We start from the raw sequence: 19,834 nt of genomic DNA, 5'->3' as shown, positions 1-19,834 counted from the left end.
CCCCGTGGGGTGATCACCATTCGTGTGTTGTTTAAAGTGGGGAGTGGGCAGTCAGTAGCAGGGTTGTCATATTTTGTGGAGACTATTTAAACATGTTATCATTTAATTTATTCCTAAGACAAAATATAAATACAAAGTATTGATTTATGCATCACAGCACAAACCAGTATCAAAGTATATTTTGTTTCATGCATTACTATGGTCGCGTGGATGCGGAGTAAAGGGTGCAAGGGGAAAGTATAGCTGCTCCGCATGCACCTCCCTTACTGTCGTATTTTTTATTATGGACACTCGAGTTTAGGCTTTAATTACAAATGAACCGATAGGCCTATTGCAAAGTGAGTTAAACCAATATTTCCCTTGTTTAATTCTGCATGAAGGTGTATAAGATACACAGTTTTTGAAGTTCATTAATTATTTTTTATTTGCGTAGTAAATATTGTCCAGGTTTTTAGCTTCTTCTCTAGGAAGCGCTCACTTTGGAATATATACAGGGAAAACTACTTGTCTGATGGTAATGAAATTTTTATATGTTATAACCACATGTATTTGTGGTATAGTACTCAAGTTACAATTTTTTTCAACCATCCCAAAAAAACGTTCTTATCATTTTTCTAAAGCAACTCTTTCTCAGCTCAGGATAAACATACAACAAGAAACTTTGGCTTGATTTGAAGCACTCAATCATGGTTATCAGAAACTACAACCACTGAAACCATATAGTGCGGTACTGAATTTATGAAGAGTAGTATTGAAAAGATGTTTTGTGTATACTGGACTGTGGGATTAACAGCAGGAGGGGTGGTGAAATCAGGCGCAATGTTGCCGCGTTCATGAGTAATCAAGCGCAACGAACACAGATTTTAGTTTACTTTCAACCTTTAATTTTATTTCCTCTTATAAATTTCACGTTCCATCACCTTTTCTCATAAGGGATTTGGACCATCAATGTCAGATTTAAAAATAGTTGGCTTCCAAATTTAGAAATATCACACTGTACAATTTTTACAAAGGTTATTTCTTCTTCTTCTTCTTCTTCTTCTTCTTCTTCTTCTTCTTCTTAAGAAGCAGTCTCCGAGCGGAGGTTGGCGATCCATGTAACTAGCTCTGATCTTGACAGCGCAGAATGGAATGCCATTTCTGAAGTACAGCAGTGCCATCTTTGAAGGCCTTTCAGCCATGAATTTCTTCTTCTCCCAACAGATCTCTTCCCCTGTATCTTCCCTTCGATAATAAGCTGTAATAACTGATACCTCTCACCTCTCATGATATGTCCTAGGTATTGCGTTTTCCTCTGTTTTATGGTGAGCAGTAGTTCTTTTTGCTTTTTCATCCGACGAAGGACCTCGGCATTTGAGATTTTCATTACCCAGGATATCCGCAAGAGACGTCGATACAGGAACATTTCGAAGGCATCAATACGTTTTTCTATGATTGGATCCAGAGTCCAACTTTCACATCCATATAGGAGAACAGAAAATATATAGCAGCGGATCATATGAATTCGTAGTTGGAGACTGAGATCTGACCTCACAAAGAATTTCTTCATGGTAATGAATTGTTTCCTGGCCTGCTCAATTCTAGATATTATCTCCTGTTTGGAGTTACATTGGTCATCCAGGATGGTACCCAGATATTTGAGAGAAGACACTTGCTCAACTATTTTATCTTTTATTATGAGATTTGTCCGAATTGTCTTCTTAGAGAACACCATCAGTTTCGTTTTTGAGGGGTTAACATATAATCCAAACTCTTCACTGTGCTGAACTAAAGAGTTTATCATGCACTGAAGGGCAGGCATGTCATCAGCTATGACAACAGTATCATCTGCATATCTGATGTTGTTGACGATTTTCCCATTAATTTTGATCCCACCATAATCTTCCAATGTTTCTTTAAAGATTGCCTCTGAGTAAATGTTAAACAACAGAGGTGACAGTACACAACCCTGGCGGACGCCCTTCCTGATCGAAGCAGTTTCTGAAGTTCCTTGATCAGTTTTGACATTTGCAAACTGATTCCAGTACAGGTTACTGATTATACGTAAGTCACCGGAGTCAATACCTGTTGATCTCAGAATCTCTTATCAGCTTATTGTGCCTGACACAATCAAAAGCTTTTTTATAGTCAATAAAACAGGCATAGACATCAACATTCATATCTATGCACCTCTGTAACAACACATTTAACGAGAAGAGTGCCTCATGTGTACCAACGCCATTTCGGAAACCGAACTGATTCTGATCCATGTGGGATTCACATTTTTTGTATATTCTAGTGTGAATGATTTGCAAGAATATTTTGAGCACGTAAAACATCAAACTTATCATACGATAATCATCGCAGTGAGACGAGTTAGACTTCTTCGGTAGTGGAATGAAGGTTGATTTCAGCCATTCTGATGGTATTTCTCCTGATACATATATTTGATTGAATAATGATGTTAAGACATTGAGGCCGGTAAATTCCTGTTTTGTTATTACTTTGAGAACTTCAGCGTACACACTGCCAGGTCCAGTTGCTTTACCATTCTTTTGAAGTTTTACGGCATGTACAACTTCACTTTTTGTTATTTCAGGAACATTTTCATTTATTCTCTCGTCAGGTGAAGGAGGATCATTTCTGACATCTTTCAAGAGATTTTCTATATATTCCTTCCATCGTTTGAGTTTTCCTTCCACACCCAAGATGATTTAATTATTGGCATCTCTCAAAATTTGACCATCGTCTCCGTTTCAAACCAGCAAGTTCTTTCACTTTCTTATGCAAGTTAAAATAGTCGTGCTTCTCTTGAAGGATCTCAATTTCTTTACATCTGTCTGTCATCCATAATTCTCGGGTTTCCCTGCACTTTCTGCGTACAGCTCTGTTTAGAATTTTGTATTGAATGTGATCTGTATTTTTGTGCTTTCTCCTTTCATCCATAAGTTCTAGAATTTCATCTGTCATCCAGCTCTGTCTTTTGATGTTGTTGCAGTGTCCAATTTCATTTTCCTGGATTTCAATCACACTATCTTTAATGGCGTTCCATGTGTATTCTACCTCTGATGATTCAGTGTATCTTATAAATTCCATCTTCTTTTCCAGTGTAGTTCCAACATTAGTTCTTACTTTGGGATCCAATAGTTTCTTAATATCTATATGCTTGGATGGTTTAACATTTCTTTTAATTTTTCTAAAACGTATCATTTTAAGGTCCATTACAACTGGATTGTGGTCAATTTACATCAGCACCAGGATACGTCTTAACGGATATGTCATATTTCTTTAGTTGTTGTTTTACCAAAATGAAATCAATTTGTTTTCTTATGATCATTTCGTCGTTATCGGCGGGTGATATCCATGTGTAAAGCCGCCGAGGAGGATGTTTGAAGAATGTGTTAGAGACAAACAGATTGTGCTCCATACAGAACTGAACAAGTCTATCTCCTCTTATGTTACGTTCACCAAGACCATGGCTGCCTACAGTATTGCCTTCAATGCCAGCCCCTACTTTTGAGTTTAAATCACCCATGACCAATGTTATTTCTCCATTAGTTATTTTCATAGCTTCCTCTAAGGTGTCGTAGAATGCTTCTATTTCATCATCTTTATCGGCAGTTGGTGCATGGACCTGAATAATGTTCATGATCCGGTGTGGTGTTTGTAACCTCAGCAACATTACTCTATCACTAAGTGGTACAAAATCTAGAACTGAATTTGCGATCGTTGATGAAATAAGTACAGCAACTCCATATCTGTGATTGGTGTCTGTTCCTCCCGAGAAGTACATATATCCTTCCTTCGTGTTCTGAATTCCTGATCCAGTCCATCTTACCTCACTCAATCCAAGGATGTCTACTTTCAGTCTACATCTTTCTGCTTCCACATTTGCTAGTTTTCCACTCATATACGAACTGCGTACATTCCAAGTAAGAACTCGTAATTTCTTGTCATAGATTTTGATTTTCCTAGCACTGTCAAGTACACAATCGATCACACCTATGTTCGCAGAATTCCCCCCTGGAGATCCGATTGGGGGAATAGAAACTCCGGATACTAATTTCCGAGCCATGTTATGTGAATTTATAGGGATGTCCTTCAGGACCTTTAATGCAGTGGTTTCCCATTGCCTTCTGCATTCTACTGCCGTTGACCACACTTGGTTCCTCTGCCTTTAGGGGCAATTTCTTACCCCTTGGACAATAGGGTGCCCAGACCTACACCCGCTCATCCACTCTCATGGAGACTGTTGGCATCTGGTGTAGGGTGTCTCCTTATACCGGGAGATATTCGGTCCCCTTTTAGTCGCCTTTTACGACAAGCAGAGGTTACCGTGGGTGAATTCTAACCCGCAGACCACACCTTCCAAAAATGAACTGTAGAGTAGACACTATCAGTAAAATATTCTACAATATGAATTTTGATTAGTAGTATCCTTCGGAATATGACGTAGCATATGTACATTATTCTTGCATGAAGCCAGTTCCTCGTAGAAAGAATCCTGTGATGTTATCATACCATCTCCTTTAATAGGCTTATCAGGATGATTGTAAGACCAATGAATATGAAGACCTTTCGTACCTTTAACAAATTTATCGCAGATAGGACAGTTTTATTAATTCGCACGATGGTCACAACCACGAGTCAGCAGCGCTAGTAAGAACTTAAACTTCCACATCAGAGATGCCAGCGTAAACACGAATCCTCAAATGACATATCTCACAGAGAAGTAATTCAATGAATATAGCGTCACCTTATTTCCCACACAGACATCAGGCAATTGTTCGTTATATTCTATCTGACAGGCACAATAACAAAACATGGCTACCGTTCCTTAGTTGGTGTAAAGTACACCTAGGTGGTGTTAACTAATATAGTATGCTTTTCGAAAAGGTCAAGGAGAAATTTTACAAACAAGGACAAACAAGAAACTATAACAAGATGGCTGCCATCTTGTTCATAACTAAACTTAAGAATTTAGTAGAAACATTATATTTTTTTTAACTCAGCCACGGAAGACAACACTATCACGTATGTAAAACACACTAACAAACTTTGCAGTCAGTCGATGAACCCCAAAAACAATGCACCATTTGGTTGATTTCAATACAGAAATTGCGTGTCTGAAATCAATGGTCGAATCCACAACCTCCTATTTAATAATATACATCCGTTATTGAAACATAAAGGGAAAAGAATCACCCGAATGGGCATTAATTCTTGCTGTATTCACTAAAAGATTTTGTTCTTTTGTGGCACGTAGTTAGATGATGATTGGTTCGCCTTCGATTGCATAGTACACATGCACATTTGTCACTCGGACTGTAGAATGTTCTGATCAAACATATTTAATTCTGTCAGTTTTCTTTGTCTGAAAAATCCATGTGTTCCGATGAATTGGTGCTGCTGTCATTCATGTTGATTATGACTTGCTCGAAATAAGGGACATTTTCAGACAGTCCATCTTCCTCCCAGTAGCGGTCTTCAATTTTCTTAGTGTGTTTAATACGTTGTTTCCAGAGTTCAGAAATCACGGTACGTAAGGCTTCTCGGCATAAAGCGTTAATTGCTTCCATACCTCTACCATTTTCTAATGTATTAGCCATATTTGTTTTTGCTATTTTCCCATTTATGTAAGCTCAAATGAGTTACATAAAATCAGCTTCATGGTCCGTATCGCACTTAAACAGATTCATAACTAAGTATTTTTTAATTTTTATTTTTCTATTTTCCACCTTGTTGATACACTAAATTGCTTAAGGCAACTTATTGGTTAAAAGTGGTACATGTTTTGTATATTATCAACATCTTCAGCCACATAGGAAGTGTCCTCTAAAACATTGATACTTTGTCAATGTATGAATGTTTCATCTAAACAGTGTTATGTGGCTGAAAATGTTGATAATATACGAAACATGTACCACTTTTAACCAATAAGTTGACTTTAGCAATTTAGTGTATCGGCAAGGTAGAAAATAAAAATAAAAAAATACATAGTTGTGAAGCCCAAATGAACTCTATTGGATTAAGCTCGCAATGAGCCACTGTAACCAAACAAGCTGTACATCTGGTTGAAGTTGTTTAGTCAGTTGTTCCAGCTTCTTGAAAATAAGGCCTGGTAAGGACAATCAGCTCTGATTTAGTTAATTTGTTATGATCTTCAACTCCAGGTGGTAGTGAAATATTCTTTGATGTTATCCAAGATATAATTTCAGGTTTCAGCCATGATATGTTCGGGTTTTTAGTTGAAGGATCGACCATCGTATGACATGGAGCTTGATCTATAATGACAGGTGACCTTTGAGGCAATAAACTCTGGACTTTCATGAGCCATTCTTCATAATGAGTCAAGTTCGTCTCATTGTGGTAATCACCACTCCCTTTCTTGCCAATAAAAGAAAGTTCTACACCGTCAAAAAAAAATTCTTCTTCACTTCCAATGTTTAAAATTATGGTACGTTTCCCAGCTCCAGACGGTGTTTTGAACCCTCCATGCCATCTATATATTTGCTGAATGTACCCTGTGTACAGATTATAGTTGTCGAAGTTGTTTTCTAAAGCATCAGCCTCGTTTTCTTGCCACCCATATTTCATAGTATGGTTCTCTCCGCACCAGGTTTCGTCTGTAAAGATCATCTTGTAGCCCTGTGCTCTTAAGTCTCTAATTCTTCTAAGGTAGGTATATAGGGATGCAGCAACTGTCACAGATTCTGTTAGCACTGGTTTCCTGTTTAGTTTTTTTTTTTTTTAATCAGAATCCCAAGCTTTTAACTACTTTCATATCAGGAAAATCCACCATATTTTCTAACAGTTTCCTGCGGAGGCATTTAATTGTGGGAAATACCTTATTCATATAAAAGTCATGTATATTTCTTCATATTGTGCCCAAAGTAAAATCATCGAGATGGATTTTCGGACACCCCTGTCTCACACACTGCTTTTTTCTTGACCTGGATGACGTATTTCTACCATTCTCTCTTCACGGACGACAGCGATAATCCAAAACAATCTGCCATTTTCTGGTACACAGGGAACCTCTTGTCCCCTACTTTTTCCCCCTCGCTTTGAAAGAAACAAATAGCACTTAAAATCATTGCAAGTTCACCCTCTGATAATGACGGTCTTGGAGGCATTTTGAAGTGACGTGGCCAACATGCAGAACATAGGACAACTGAAAATAGCTTGCGGACAAACTAAGGTCACCGGCATTACATTTCACAACTGCCCGGGGCGAGTGTACACGGCAACACTGTGCCCGATTTCTCCACCCCGCCTGCTGTTAATCGCACGGTCCAGCGTACACAAAACCTCCCTTCAATATTACTGTTCATAAATTCGGTACCACACTGTACGGTTACAGTGGTTGTAGTTTATGATAACCATGGCTGAGTGCCTCAAAACAAGCCTAAGTTCCTTGTTGTATGTTTATCCTGGGCTGAGAAAGAGTTTATTTAGAAAAATGATAAGAACTTTTTTTGGGCTGGTTGAAAAAAATTGTAACTTGAGTATTATACTACAAATACATGTGGTTATAACATATAAAAATGCCATTACCATTAGACAAGTAGTTTTCCCTGAACGCATCCTAGAGAAGAAGCCGAAAACCTGGACAATATTTACAACAACCGCAAATTAAAAAATTTAATGAGCTTTAAAAACAATGTGTCTAATATACCCTAATGCAGAATTAAACAAGGAAAATATTGGTATAACTCGCTTTGAAATAGGCCTATCGGTTCATTTGTAATTAAAGCCTAAACTCGAGTATCTATAATAAAAAAATCCGACAGTAGGTCTCAAGGCCTGACAATAAACGTATTTTCCGTCCGCGGTGACTCTTGCGAACTGAGATGCTGTTGTGAAGTTTGAAAGTGGTAGTGCAATTGTGCTTTAGTTCCACATTTATTATAAGTACTGCAGAATGAGCAGTTTAATTATGAACATGCATCTGTTTCAGAGAACTCAAACAGTCTTCACAACTAATGTTTGTTGTTTAGAGTGTAGTATCTGTTACTCGAGCTGTACCTACAAGCTGGCGTGATTTCTTTTGAGACGCAGATAGTACCAGTGCAGAGATCACAGATGTTAGAAAAGAGAAAGAAAAAGCAAAAAAGAATTGGCAAATAAATTAGACAAAGAACTTTCAAATAGCTGTAAACAATTGTCATGAGCTGTTTATACATGCAAATAGCAGGTCTCTCAAAATACTAAACTATTAAAATATGACTTTGATGCTGCTAATATCAGTGTTGCTTTCAGTAAAGAAAGTAAAAGTAAAATCACGAACTAGGGACTAAGAGGATGATTATATAGATTTGACTACTGTGCTTTAGAGACTGGGGTGCTGGAATTTTGCACTGAAGGGGATCAAGCACCCTCAAATCCCAACTGACTGTGCCAGGATTTGATCCTGCAACCTTGGTCACAGTATGTGAGAATGTTGCTGCTGCACCTTGCAGCCAGTCTAGGGACTAGGGGTTGCATTTCATGTTCTTTCTCTAATCCTATTCAGCTGTTAAGTTCTATTGCTTTATGTTTTCAGTAAACTTTGGACTAAAAGGGTTTGTAAAAATCCATTGCATAATCGTTCTGTTTGTAATAAAATTTCACTTCACTGTACAATAATAATAATATTAATAATAATAATATTAATAATAATAATAGTCAAAATTTGTATTTCAAATGCAAAATAGCCAACAAACTTGGTTATTTTTAACACCACGAACCTGTTACGCAGGCGTAGCAGGGGGGAGAGGTGATACTCCCACGTGGCGCGTCCCAGATGGCGTATAGGGGGGGTCCTAACCGGCTTGCCGGCGGACTTGAGGGAAATAAAATACCTCTCGCGGACCAAACACACACCCCCTGTGCGTGGGGGAGGCTGATGAATAATACACCCACGGTATCCCCTGCCTGTCGTGTGAGGCGACTAAAAGGGGCGACCAAGGGATGAATGAATTAGAACCATGAAACTACTCTTGATTCGTACCATCATGCGGGGAACACCATGGGTTGCACGTACTTGCGAGTAGTATCACTAACATGGTACGAAATATGTTTGTGATTCGTTGCAGTAAAAAGCCTGGCCGGGTGGATTCCAGTACCCGTGCGTTGTACCCATGTGGGCAACACCGCGGGTCTGGGCGTAGCCTGTGAGTTGTACCACTCTATGAGCGACACCGTGGGTCTGCGTTGCCTGTGATTAGTACTCACTATGTGCGGAACACCACGGGGCCCTTGGGACTGGCACCAGTGACTAGTACCCTAGGTGAAGAAACTCATCGGTTTGCGTTGGCTGTAAGTGGCGCCATTGTGTGCGAAACACCATAGGTCTGCGTTACCTGTACGAAGTACAATACTTGTGAGTAGTACCATCTTTTGTGGAACACCGTGAGTCTTCGCTACTTCTGATTAATACCCCAACATGACACATACCATGGTTCTATTTTACTCGCGACATGTACCATTCTGTGGGGCCTTCGACGTGGATTTTGCACCCCCTTTAGACACCAAGCATCATTGTGCTTTATAAGTGGTTCTTTGGTCGGTAATAATGTTATTTTCGTTCTCTGTTGAATCCGATCCACTGGTTTTTGTTTTTGTTTGTTTTGTGTTTTGTTGGGTTCCTGTCCATCCATTCATTCTTCATGACATTTTTTATTTTTATTTTGGTCAGTGGATGCCTTTGTAATTTTTGTTCTTTCATTTTGTACCATTAAGGGCCGATGACCTTCGATGTTAGGCCCCTTAAAACAACAAGCAAAAGTATTTTTAACAAAATACAGTATTTTCCTATTTTGCCTCTCACCCTCATCATTGTCTGCTAGGTGAGTCGCAGATCTCTCTTGGTTGCTGTTCGTATCGTATTTCATGTACTTCTCCTCTATTTTAATGGTGTTTCAGATAATAGCAGACCAGTTCTCTAGATCGATTGTTCCACCTCCTTCATGCAGAAGTTAACACAACACTAGCTCAAAGTTGGGGTAACATTACCAAATACAGTAGAGACAATACACAACACTCTGCAAGATATCGAGGGACAGCGATTAGAGCTCTGTGTAGCGGAGTGACCTGAGAGTTACTGATTCTGTCATAAGAGCACGTGTATTTGTTTGTGAAGTTTTTGGGGTTATTTATGCATTTGCATTAAGTTGACATAAGTAAATAGTAGCATGTGTCATTCCTTTATATCCCCTGTCAATATGAGTGGAAAGATATGAGCTGCGTTTGGCTGCAGTAACTATGAAGTGCAGAAGGATTAGCGGTCTTTCTTCCGCTTCCCTCGTGACAAGAAAATGTAAGTAAATACTGTGTTTGCATATATATTCTTCCAGTTACAAAGATATTTTTAGAGAAGGCCTACTTCCTAAACTTCTGACCTGCGCGACCCATATTTTAACTGGCTTAAAATATAACGAGCTTATCTTATTGTATTAGTGCAGCAGTTAATCTTCAATACCAATGTGTTGTTGTAGGTGTGATCTGTGGGTTTTGATTTGATTCAGGAAAATGCATATGTGTGTGGCTATTTGTGTTCCAAGTTACCCCATTTGGAATGCTGTAATGCATTGTCAAGGACTGAAGAAAATATGGGTGATTTAAGAAATGTGATGATGCAAATTTGCTTTACCCTAATGTAATGGCAAGTATTGCTTATAGGGAAATTTTGAATGTTTTTGCGGCTAAATTTATAGATTTTCTTTCTGTTAGTAGGTTTCAAGTTAAAAGGAAAATTGTCCAGCTCTTAAATGTAAATTCATTGAATCATGTGTGTAAGGAAGGTGCCAATATTTTTATTGACAAGTGTACCAATGTGATGTACAGTGCTTTTAAATGAGAAAAAAAAGACAAATCTAGCGTGAAAGTTCAGGCAGGTATGCTAAAGCTAAAAAAGTAATGCATAAATGAAAGATCAAGCCCTTTTACAGCAGCCCATTTCACATCTTGATTATATGTCTAATTTCAGTCTTTATATAATAACCTGTTATATAATTCTTCATTCATGTATCCAGAATTGCTTTAGCAACTTTGAAGTTAATATTTTAGCAACACTTTCTTTCTAGACGTAATTTATTTATCCATTTCCATATATACATTTTCATTGATATTTGAATTTAGCGCGAATTTTCAGGTCACGCCACTAGGAGCGCCACTTGCGAATTGTCTCCCATTTTAACAAGGCTAAATCCAGAAGTGTCGCTTATTGTCTCTACTGTATTTGACATTACTTTTCCTAACATATAAATTCAGTTGAACCCTGATCATGTCTATGGGGTTTAATGTGTAGCAATACGGAGGCTGTGATCTCCTATACAGCATACCTTTTACTGATATTAGCTGATTTGATTTCCTGCACAACATAACTGTCATGATGAGTATAGGTTTTGGCACAAATTTGTTATTTTACTCCATAAACTTAATAATGCCCTTAACATTGCTGCTCATGAAAGGGTACCCGAATCAGCTGCTGCAAATGATAGCTTGAGTTGTCCATCACGTGGTAGGTTCCCTACTAGATAGAACCTAAACCAGTTTTCGAAAACCTGAGCTGTCATTTTGTTATCAGCTATTTGTTATCAGCTTTGCAATCTCTACTGTTTTTAGCCAACAAATACAGTAAAGACAATTTTTCACCCAGCCTTCACTGCCCCACATGCTGAGGATTGCTTCTTCACCTACATCACACTCGTAGACCACAGACTCCACAGGTGCTCTACAAGTATTGGGCTCTACATCCTGTTGCACCTCCAAATTCTTACTCTCTCGGTATTCTCTGCCATGGTCTTGTCTCCAGTGAACAAAGCACATGTGAAATGTCTGAACTGAAAAAATGAGGCTGACTTCTGTTCTAATAATAAGAGATATATTGGCAACATAGCTGTCAGAATTTGTCTTGGAGAGTGGAATCTTCTCATAAAATCACCCCCTGCCTAGCGAGCAGCACTTACAAGGGATTGGGAGTTCAAGTGCAGACTTGTTAAAGTTTCTCATTCACTACTTCTCTCACCTGCACTCTCCTAATATCTCTTCATTACCCAAGTCTGCCGGACTGAATGGCACAGCCGGTTGAAGCGCTGGCCTTCTGACCCCAACCTGACAGGTTCAATCCTTGCTCTGTCCGGTGGTATTTCAAGGTGCTCAGATATGTCAGCCTCGTGTCCGTAGATTTACTGGCACGTAAATGAACTCCTGAGAGACAAAATTCCGGCACCTCGCCGTCTCCAAAGACCATTAAAAAGTAATTAGTGAGGCGTAGAAACAATATTATTATTATTATTATTATTATTATTATTATTATTATTATTATTATTATTATTCAAGTCTCTTATGCGTAGATTAGTTTTGGAACATAATAGGTATGATAATTATTGTAATGCATTTACTTTCTTGAGGTACATTCTTGCTCCATATGAAGCTTCCAACACTTCGAAGAAATGTATATGCCTTCCAGTCTTCCCTGTTCACAGATCTCTTTGTCATTTCTACCGCCTTTCTCTATAATACTTCTTGGTGTTTGAAACTTTTCTCTTTCTTCAGTCTTTCTCCTCCTAACAGTATTTCCACAGCCGGACTTCCGTGTTTTCACCAGAAACTCTCTCTTCTTCACATTGAACTTCATCATATACTGTTCCACTGCTTCTGCCCATGCATTCAGCTGAATGCTGAATAGATTAAGAAAATATTTTGATCATGCTTTCCTCCAAATATTCATAATTATTTTCTCTAATTTCATTTAGACTGGTTACTGCATTTCTCTTTGCTTCCTTGCTTGTGTTATGATGAACATAACTATCATGTTTCATTATGTAACTTTGCTTGTAGCCTTAATTTATGTTAACTATTCTTTCTGTATTTTAATTACTTTTGCTCATTGTAAACTGTAATGGTATTGCTGCAGAAGGAACCTGTCACTGTAGTGTCTGTTGGTGATAGCAACGTGGAAATCCATACGGACTCTCCTCAGCACAATGGGCGGTCCCTGTCTCCTGTGTCGGGGCCTGGTCCCAAGTCGAGGTCGCCAGAAGCCTCGAGCACAGCAAGCGATTCTCCCACACCTACAAACAGTGTACAGGAACGCAACTGGGCAGCAACGTCTCACTGGCATGGCCTAGGTAAAATAGCTTCAGTCTCTTATTCACTGATAATATTCCTTTCCTTGTTTTTCTCCTTTGGTTTATTAAGTCGGTCATGCATTCCTTAGCCATATTAAGAATACATTCACACAGCATCTCGTTAATTGCCTCTTGATGTACATAAAATTATGAAATTCAGTAGAAAATATGTATCCGGGCTTAGTAGCTCAGGCGTAAAGCATTGGGGTGCTGAGCTCAAGTTAGTAGGTTCGATCCCAGCTCAGTCCAGTGGTATTTGGAGGTGCTCAGATATCCCAGCCTCGTATTGGCAGATTTACTGGCACATAACAGAACTCAAGCGGAACAAAATTCCAGCACCGTGGATATTTCCGAAAACTGCAAAAGTAGTTATTGGGACATAAAATTAATAACCTTATTTATGCTCTTTTAACCTTATTTATTATTACAGAATATGTCTGTCTGTGTGTCTGTTAGGTCATCAGCCCAGAGGCTGGTTGGATCCTCTATTACACCACCAGAGGTTATATGGTTATATGAGATGTACGAGGCACGATAAGTGAGGTAGTTTACCATTGCTTTCCTCATATATACAAAATATTTGTACAGCAAAAAAGTAGGAAGGTCTTCATTTTTAACTTTCTTGACAGCCAGTTTTGAATAGTAATATAATAGATAGCGTATGTTTTCTGAGAATTTTGTGTGCATCTCTACGGTAGTACCTCCTTGAATTACATTGAAGTCTTCGACTTTTTGTTGGAGTTAACAACGGTTGTACGTTTTTGAAATTAAATAGACCTCTTGCTTTAGGGTCTTCTTTAACTTGTTGATGTCTATTGCAAATAAAAATATTCCCAGAAAAGGCAGTTGTAACGTGTATAATTTCAGATGGACTATTCACATCTTTTCTTTTTTCAAGATTTAAAAAAAAAATTTGAAAATAATATTGTTAATTTCTTAAAATATTAAGGGTGTTTTTGACTGCATTTAATTATGTAGAAGATTGATTTGTAAATAGAAGATATATTGTGCTGGTTGAAAATATTCTAACACCTTTCTGTAAAAAATAATATTCTGTTGTTTCAAATAAACTTTATTGGTGATAGTGTGTGAAGAACAGCGACAGTTGTTGGGAACTGAGGAGGAGTCATCGGATCGGCACAGCAGCGATGATGAAGGTGATGCAGAATCAGAAGTGTGGACCATTACTGATGAACAACGGGAATACTACACTGCACAGTTCCGGTCCTTGCAGCCTGATCCAATGGGGCTCATTGCTGGACCTGTTGCACGGCTTTTCTTTGAAAAGTCTCGCCTTCCTGTACATGAACTGCGTAAGATCTGGTAAGTTAGAAATTGATGTTATGTTATGTATGCCCCACATATTTGAAGGAAGGGTGAGGAGTGTTGAGGAATTACCAATGATATTATAATCATTTATATTTCATACTACCTTTTATTTGTACCATTGATGAAAGGAAATTTCTCTTTTGGAAATTCTCTTTTAGAATGGCTCTGTGAATCTTTTATTTTCAAGAGATGGTGAGAGAGAAGGAAGCAGTGAATGGAAAATATGTTAGATAATGTTAAAATGTTCTCAAATTAATGAAACTGAAAACTGCATGACATATGTTACTGTAGCAGTGTGGCCAGTGAACCTGTAAACCTTGAAAATCTCAGGAATTTGCAAAACATGAGGGAAAATGGGAATAATCCATGAATTTGCGTTGAAAACCATAACTAAATGCTTAATATATATATATCCTATGGTTGTACAAGTACACAAAAGTTTACAAATAATCAAATGGAAATATCCAAATTTGACAACCATTCCAGAGCACATGGTGTCACTTGGTGTAGAGTCTTCAGACCACCGTCAAATGCACAAAATGGGCACTCTTGAACAAAGTGTTGTATGGTTTGGTCCTCCACTCCACAGTCACAGGCAGCAGATGTACGGAAACCCCATTTCTTTAAGGTGTGATCACACCTCCCTTGACCCGTTCTAATGCGGTTCAGCTTCGACCAGGTTTGGCGTGGTAGTTCGAATCTCTCTACCTTCTTTATAGGATCTTCAACCAGGTGAGCATTGTTGGGTGGATGTTCGTTCCAACGTTGTTGCCACTTGTAGGTCATGTTGAAAGAATTGATACCTTCTAAATCAACCCAGGGTGGCTTGCGTGATTTCAGACGTGTTGTTAGTGGATCTTGCAGGGCATCATACAACAGAGAGTTCTTATGAGAGGTGATCTTCTTGAGCAAACTTACCTTAGCTGCTTTCCTCCTTAGATCTTCTGGAGCGATATTAGCTAGGACTGGTAGCCACTGTGTGGGAGTAGATCTAACCGTATCATTGATAACCCTCATGGTCTCATTGAGTTGACATCAATCTTAGAGGTATGAGCGCTGTTTTCCCATACAGGGGCACAATATTCACCAGCAGAATACACAAGAGCGAGTGCAGCAAAACGTAGAGTATTAGCGTCTGCACCCCAGCTGCTTCCGGCAATCTTTCGGAGTAGATTCACTCTTGAGCCAAGTTTCCTTGATACACTGTTGTTTGAATGCCAAGGACCAATCCAGAGTGATCCCAAGATATATTGGATTGTAGTGAGCCACACCCCCACCCTTACCGACAACACACCTACACATAAAACGCACATGTCGGAGATTCGAGGCGTGGACCTCGACTAGGAAAAGCCAAACGCAGCCCTGAACTGGAAACGGTGCTCATATCAAAATCATAACAGGAATAACACTACAGCTACTAGCAATAAAATGCCAAGAAAATTTAAATGAGGGTTTATTATAATAATAAAATCAAGAGGAAACAAGAAATGAAGCCAGCAATTAAATGAAGTAAATAAATACTACGTACATGTACACAGCCCATCCAATTGAAGTCATGACGCTAATGCCTGAGCACAAACTTATCAAATACCAACCTCAAATTATTCATAACACGGGCTCGCCATTATATTCTCAATCTCACAGCATAATCTGGTAATGCAAATACAATACGTGCGGGTTATTTCGGTCATTCTTTCCACGAGATTGATAAAATTCATTATGAACCCGTCTATTTAACTTCCACATCCACAACAATTACAACACAGATCAGAGCTTCCACGCAGCATGGAGGGCAAAAGTACAGAGAAAAAGATGCAAGAGATCGAGACATAACAATAGAGAAACATCTCAGGACCACGGAAGTAAAATTTAAAACTCAAGCAGCATCACAGGCAAGCGCATGGCCTGAATAAGAAAAGAAAATGGCGGCCTCCTAGGCAAACAACGGCCGCGATAAAAACCAAGGCAAAACAAATATTATTGTGCCAGAAACAAACATGAGGCACGGAAACAAGGTTAAAATATAAAATAAGCAGATCGATATGTCATCCCTTCTCCCCATTCACTCACAAGCACACTCCCAAACATTCAGACATTGCCGGAACGGCAAGCAATCTGAGCATTAGCTCTAATGAAAAAGTCGGAACTCAATCACAAGTAGTATGACTCACACGGTCACAAACCAGGGTCTCGCGTATGACAGAGCAGCGTCCATAGCGCGCATAATTACCAGCAGGATAATACAGACTCAGTAGTCACACACAAAACCATCTCACGCACTGCGTACGACTCGAATGGATCTCCGCGTCGACACGCAGGGTGTGCATTCATTGACGGCTAGATACAACACCATGAAGTGCACGAAAATAATCAGAGACCCAGTTATTAATACATCGCAATCACATCAACCAGACACATGGCCCATTCATGCAGTAGAGCACAAGGATGCATATCAACCGGCCATCATTAGTAAAGGCGAAGGGCACAATTTATACATAGTAATAATATAAATACAATATTTCCTGTACCTGCCATATCAATACTCAAGACATCAAGAATAAAGGTAGTACGGATAAAGTTTAAATCTGTTAAAGATCCATTTGTGGCACAAAAACGCCACTCCGATTTGCATGGGGTCCATGTTTACATTTCACACACGTAACAATGCAAGGAAGGGCTCCAAAGAGATAAAACTACTCTCTCGCCGAAAGAATGATCTCCTGTGCTCACGACCGAGGAAGCTGCCCTCTCTGATACAAACATGGAAACACTTAAGTTAATTGAGGCGAGGCCGATACAAGTTCTTTGTAATACGGGAAACAAAATCTCAATGAACATGCTATATTAGCATGGTTCAGTAGTTATGGGGTACTTCGATTCCGTCAAAAGTCACATGTAGCTTTTTTTGGGCTTCTTATTATTTAGATGGAATGGAGTAACCTCAGTCTTTATTTGTTTATTTATTTATTTATTTATTTATTTATTTATTTATTTATTTATTTATTTATTTATTTATTTATTTATTTATTTATTTATTTAATTAATTAATTAATTAATTATTAGATACAGCCTATGGAGGGCCATTTTACACTAATAATAATAATAATGTTTAAATACGTATAAAAGATAACAAAGGTATAAACAACAATATTAAGTAACAACAATAAGTTAACAATTTTAACAGTAACAATGTAACAACAATGACAACGGTAACTGGCAAGTGTCGGTTACTGAAATTAGGAAGAAGAAAGGTCGAGGGTTGGAGGGACGGAAGAAAGTGAAAACCTGGGGAGGACTTAGAGGAATCTTCTAATTTTTTGTTTGAAGTATGCGGAAGGTGTGAATATATCAGTATCGGGTAGTGAGTTACCAAGAGTAGGGAGACGGTGGAAGATAGAGCGTTGTTGTTTTAAGTTAGGCGTGGATGGGACACATGATGAGTGCGCCGGTTGCGTGTAGGGCGGGGAGGAATGTGTATAGGGAAGTACGCCGGAAGAGTATTACATTTGGTGTAGCCATTGATTAATTCGTGAAGGTAACATACAATAGATCAGAGAACTGTAAATGGCTTCTCAGGTTAAGTATACCCAGATAGTTCATAATGTCAGATTTAGTTTTGTTCTTAAAAACAGGATTGCGAGTCTTAACAATGAAAGTGAAAAAGTTAAAAATACTATTTAGTTGAGATATGTTTGTTATAGCAGATGAGGACCAAATAGGGAACAAAAGTCAATAATGGGGAGAACATACGAGACAAAGTATAATTTTAAGGCGTTAATATCATTAATTTCAGTAAACCTGTAAAGAATGCCTAGAGTACGCATAGCACGGGATTTTATGGAGTGAATATGAGAAGTGAAGGTTAGTTTACAGTCTATTATAACACCTAGGTCTCTTACCTGAGAAGCCGATTGCAATGTATTTCCCTGGATGGTATATGCAGTGTTCATTCTTTGCTTTAGCAATGAAAAGGAGATGTATTGCACTTCTGAACATTGGGAGAAAGATTCCATTTTTTAAACCAGTCACCACACGAATTAAGAACATTCTGTAATTCATCACAGTCATCAGGCGTAGACACTTCTCTTAGAATTTTCAGGTTGTCAGCATACAAGAGGAGGGAACACTGATTATTTTGGGTGCAAAGAATTATGTCATCGATAGAGTTTGTGATTTTTAGCATTTGCGATAAATGCGAAATACGTCGAAACTTTTGCAGTGCATGTGCCTTCATCTTATATGACCCGTACGAGTGGTTTTTAGCAATTTTGAATTAGCGATAAAATGCGAAATTTTTCAATTTATACGAAATAGATGCGAAACTCTTGGTTTTATACGAAATAAACATATATCTTTTTAAAAACGATGCATTTTTCTTAAAAATAAGATATATGTTGTTATTTATTTCATGAGAAAGAATTATTATGGCGTCCATAGCGATCGTAAGGAGGTAACTTACTTTGACGGACACTTCCGCCCTGGTGCATGGAACATTTATAGGTTCAATATCGCGGTTAGCTGGTCAGAGAGATTTATTCTGTTTGTTTTGTAGCCTACCCGATTTATGTCAGATGATACCTGAAGCTATTTTCTCTGTGTACATAGTAACTGTGAGCTGAAGTACGGAAAATAAAAAGCACCTCAGTTTGCCGCTCATTGTAAACAATCATGGCGGCATCCAAGCGCGGCATGGATGAGGTTATTCGTAACTGGCTTGAAAATAGTGATGTCGAAAGTAGAAATGATTCTCTGGAGAGTGAAAATACTTCTTATTCTTCAACTGACAGTGATGAAAGTGATTCTGATTATATTTCCGAGATGATAGTGTCAATTGAAACTACTTGACAAAACCAGAAACAAGAGCAGGTGAAAAGTCTAGTAAAATGATATTTGGAATTATGATCTTGTTGACAATAAGCCTGTTTCTGTAACATACAAACCAGTTTCTTAAATTCACTATAGTGAGGAGGGGGCTGGCAAATAATCTGAAAGAAATGGACGCAGGGAATGAATTTCTAACCCCACAGCTCTGGGATCACGTTACTAAGGAAACCAATGCCTATGCTTCTATATTTTTTGCTAATTTATCTGCTTCCCTTGAAACCAGTAATACTTACGAACAAAAACATTAGTTTCCTGTTACCATTGACGAGCTAAAAGCTCACTTTTCTCTGTGTATTCTTATGTATGTGATTAGTCAAATTTATGTTAAAGTGACAAAAAAATACATAAATGGTATGCAAGGGAATATTTCCTTTCACAAGTAATGGTGGACCAAATGGTTAAATCATTATATGTGTGGAATATCTTTCACTGGCCAAAGAGCACTGCAAAGAACAATCAATCAAACAGCTTACACTTTCAAGAACACATGTTCAAACTCTTTGTGTTGACCCTTGATCATAGTCGGT

General features: G+C 38.4%; 1 protein-coding gene across 1 annotated transcript in view; it reads left to right on the top strand.

Moving 5' to 3' along the window:
* Window positions 1–19,834, top strand: part of Reps (RALBP1 associated Eps domain containing) — a 187,150-nt gene that overhangs the window by 41,330 nt on the left and 125,986 nt on the right. Inside the window, exons 4-5 of the mRNA XM_068225238.1 lie at window positions 12,881–13,094; window positions 14,180–14,417. Of these exons, the coding sequence (XP_068081339.1) occupies window positions 12,881–13,094; window positions 14,180–14,417 (452 nt within the window). The remainder of the gene's footprint in view (window positions 1–12,880; window positions 13,095–14,179; window positions 14,418–19,834) is intronic.

The sequence above is a fragment of the Anabrus simplex genome, chromosome 1, assembly GCF_040414725.1.
Source record: "Anabrus simplex isolate iqAnaSimp1 chromosome 1, ASM4041472v1, whole genome shotgun sequence".
NCBI classification, from domain to species: Eukaryota; Metazoa; Arthropoda; class Insecta; order Orthoptera; family Tettigoniidae; genus Anabrus; species Anabrus simplex.
This window is presented reverse-complemented; position numbering and strand designations above follow the sequence as displayed.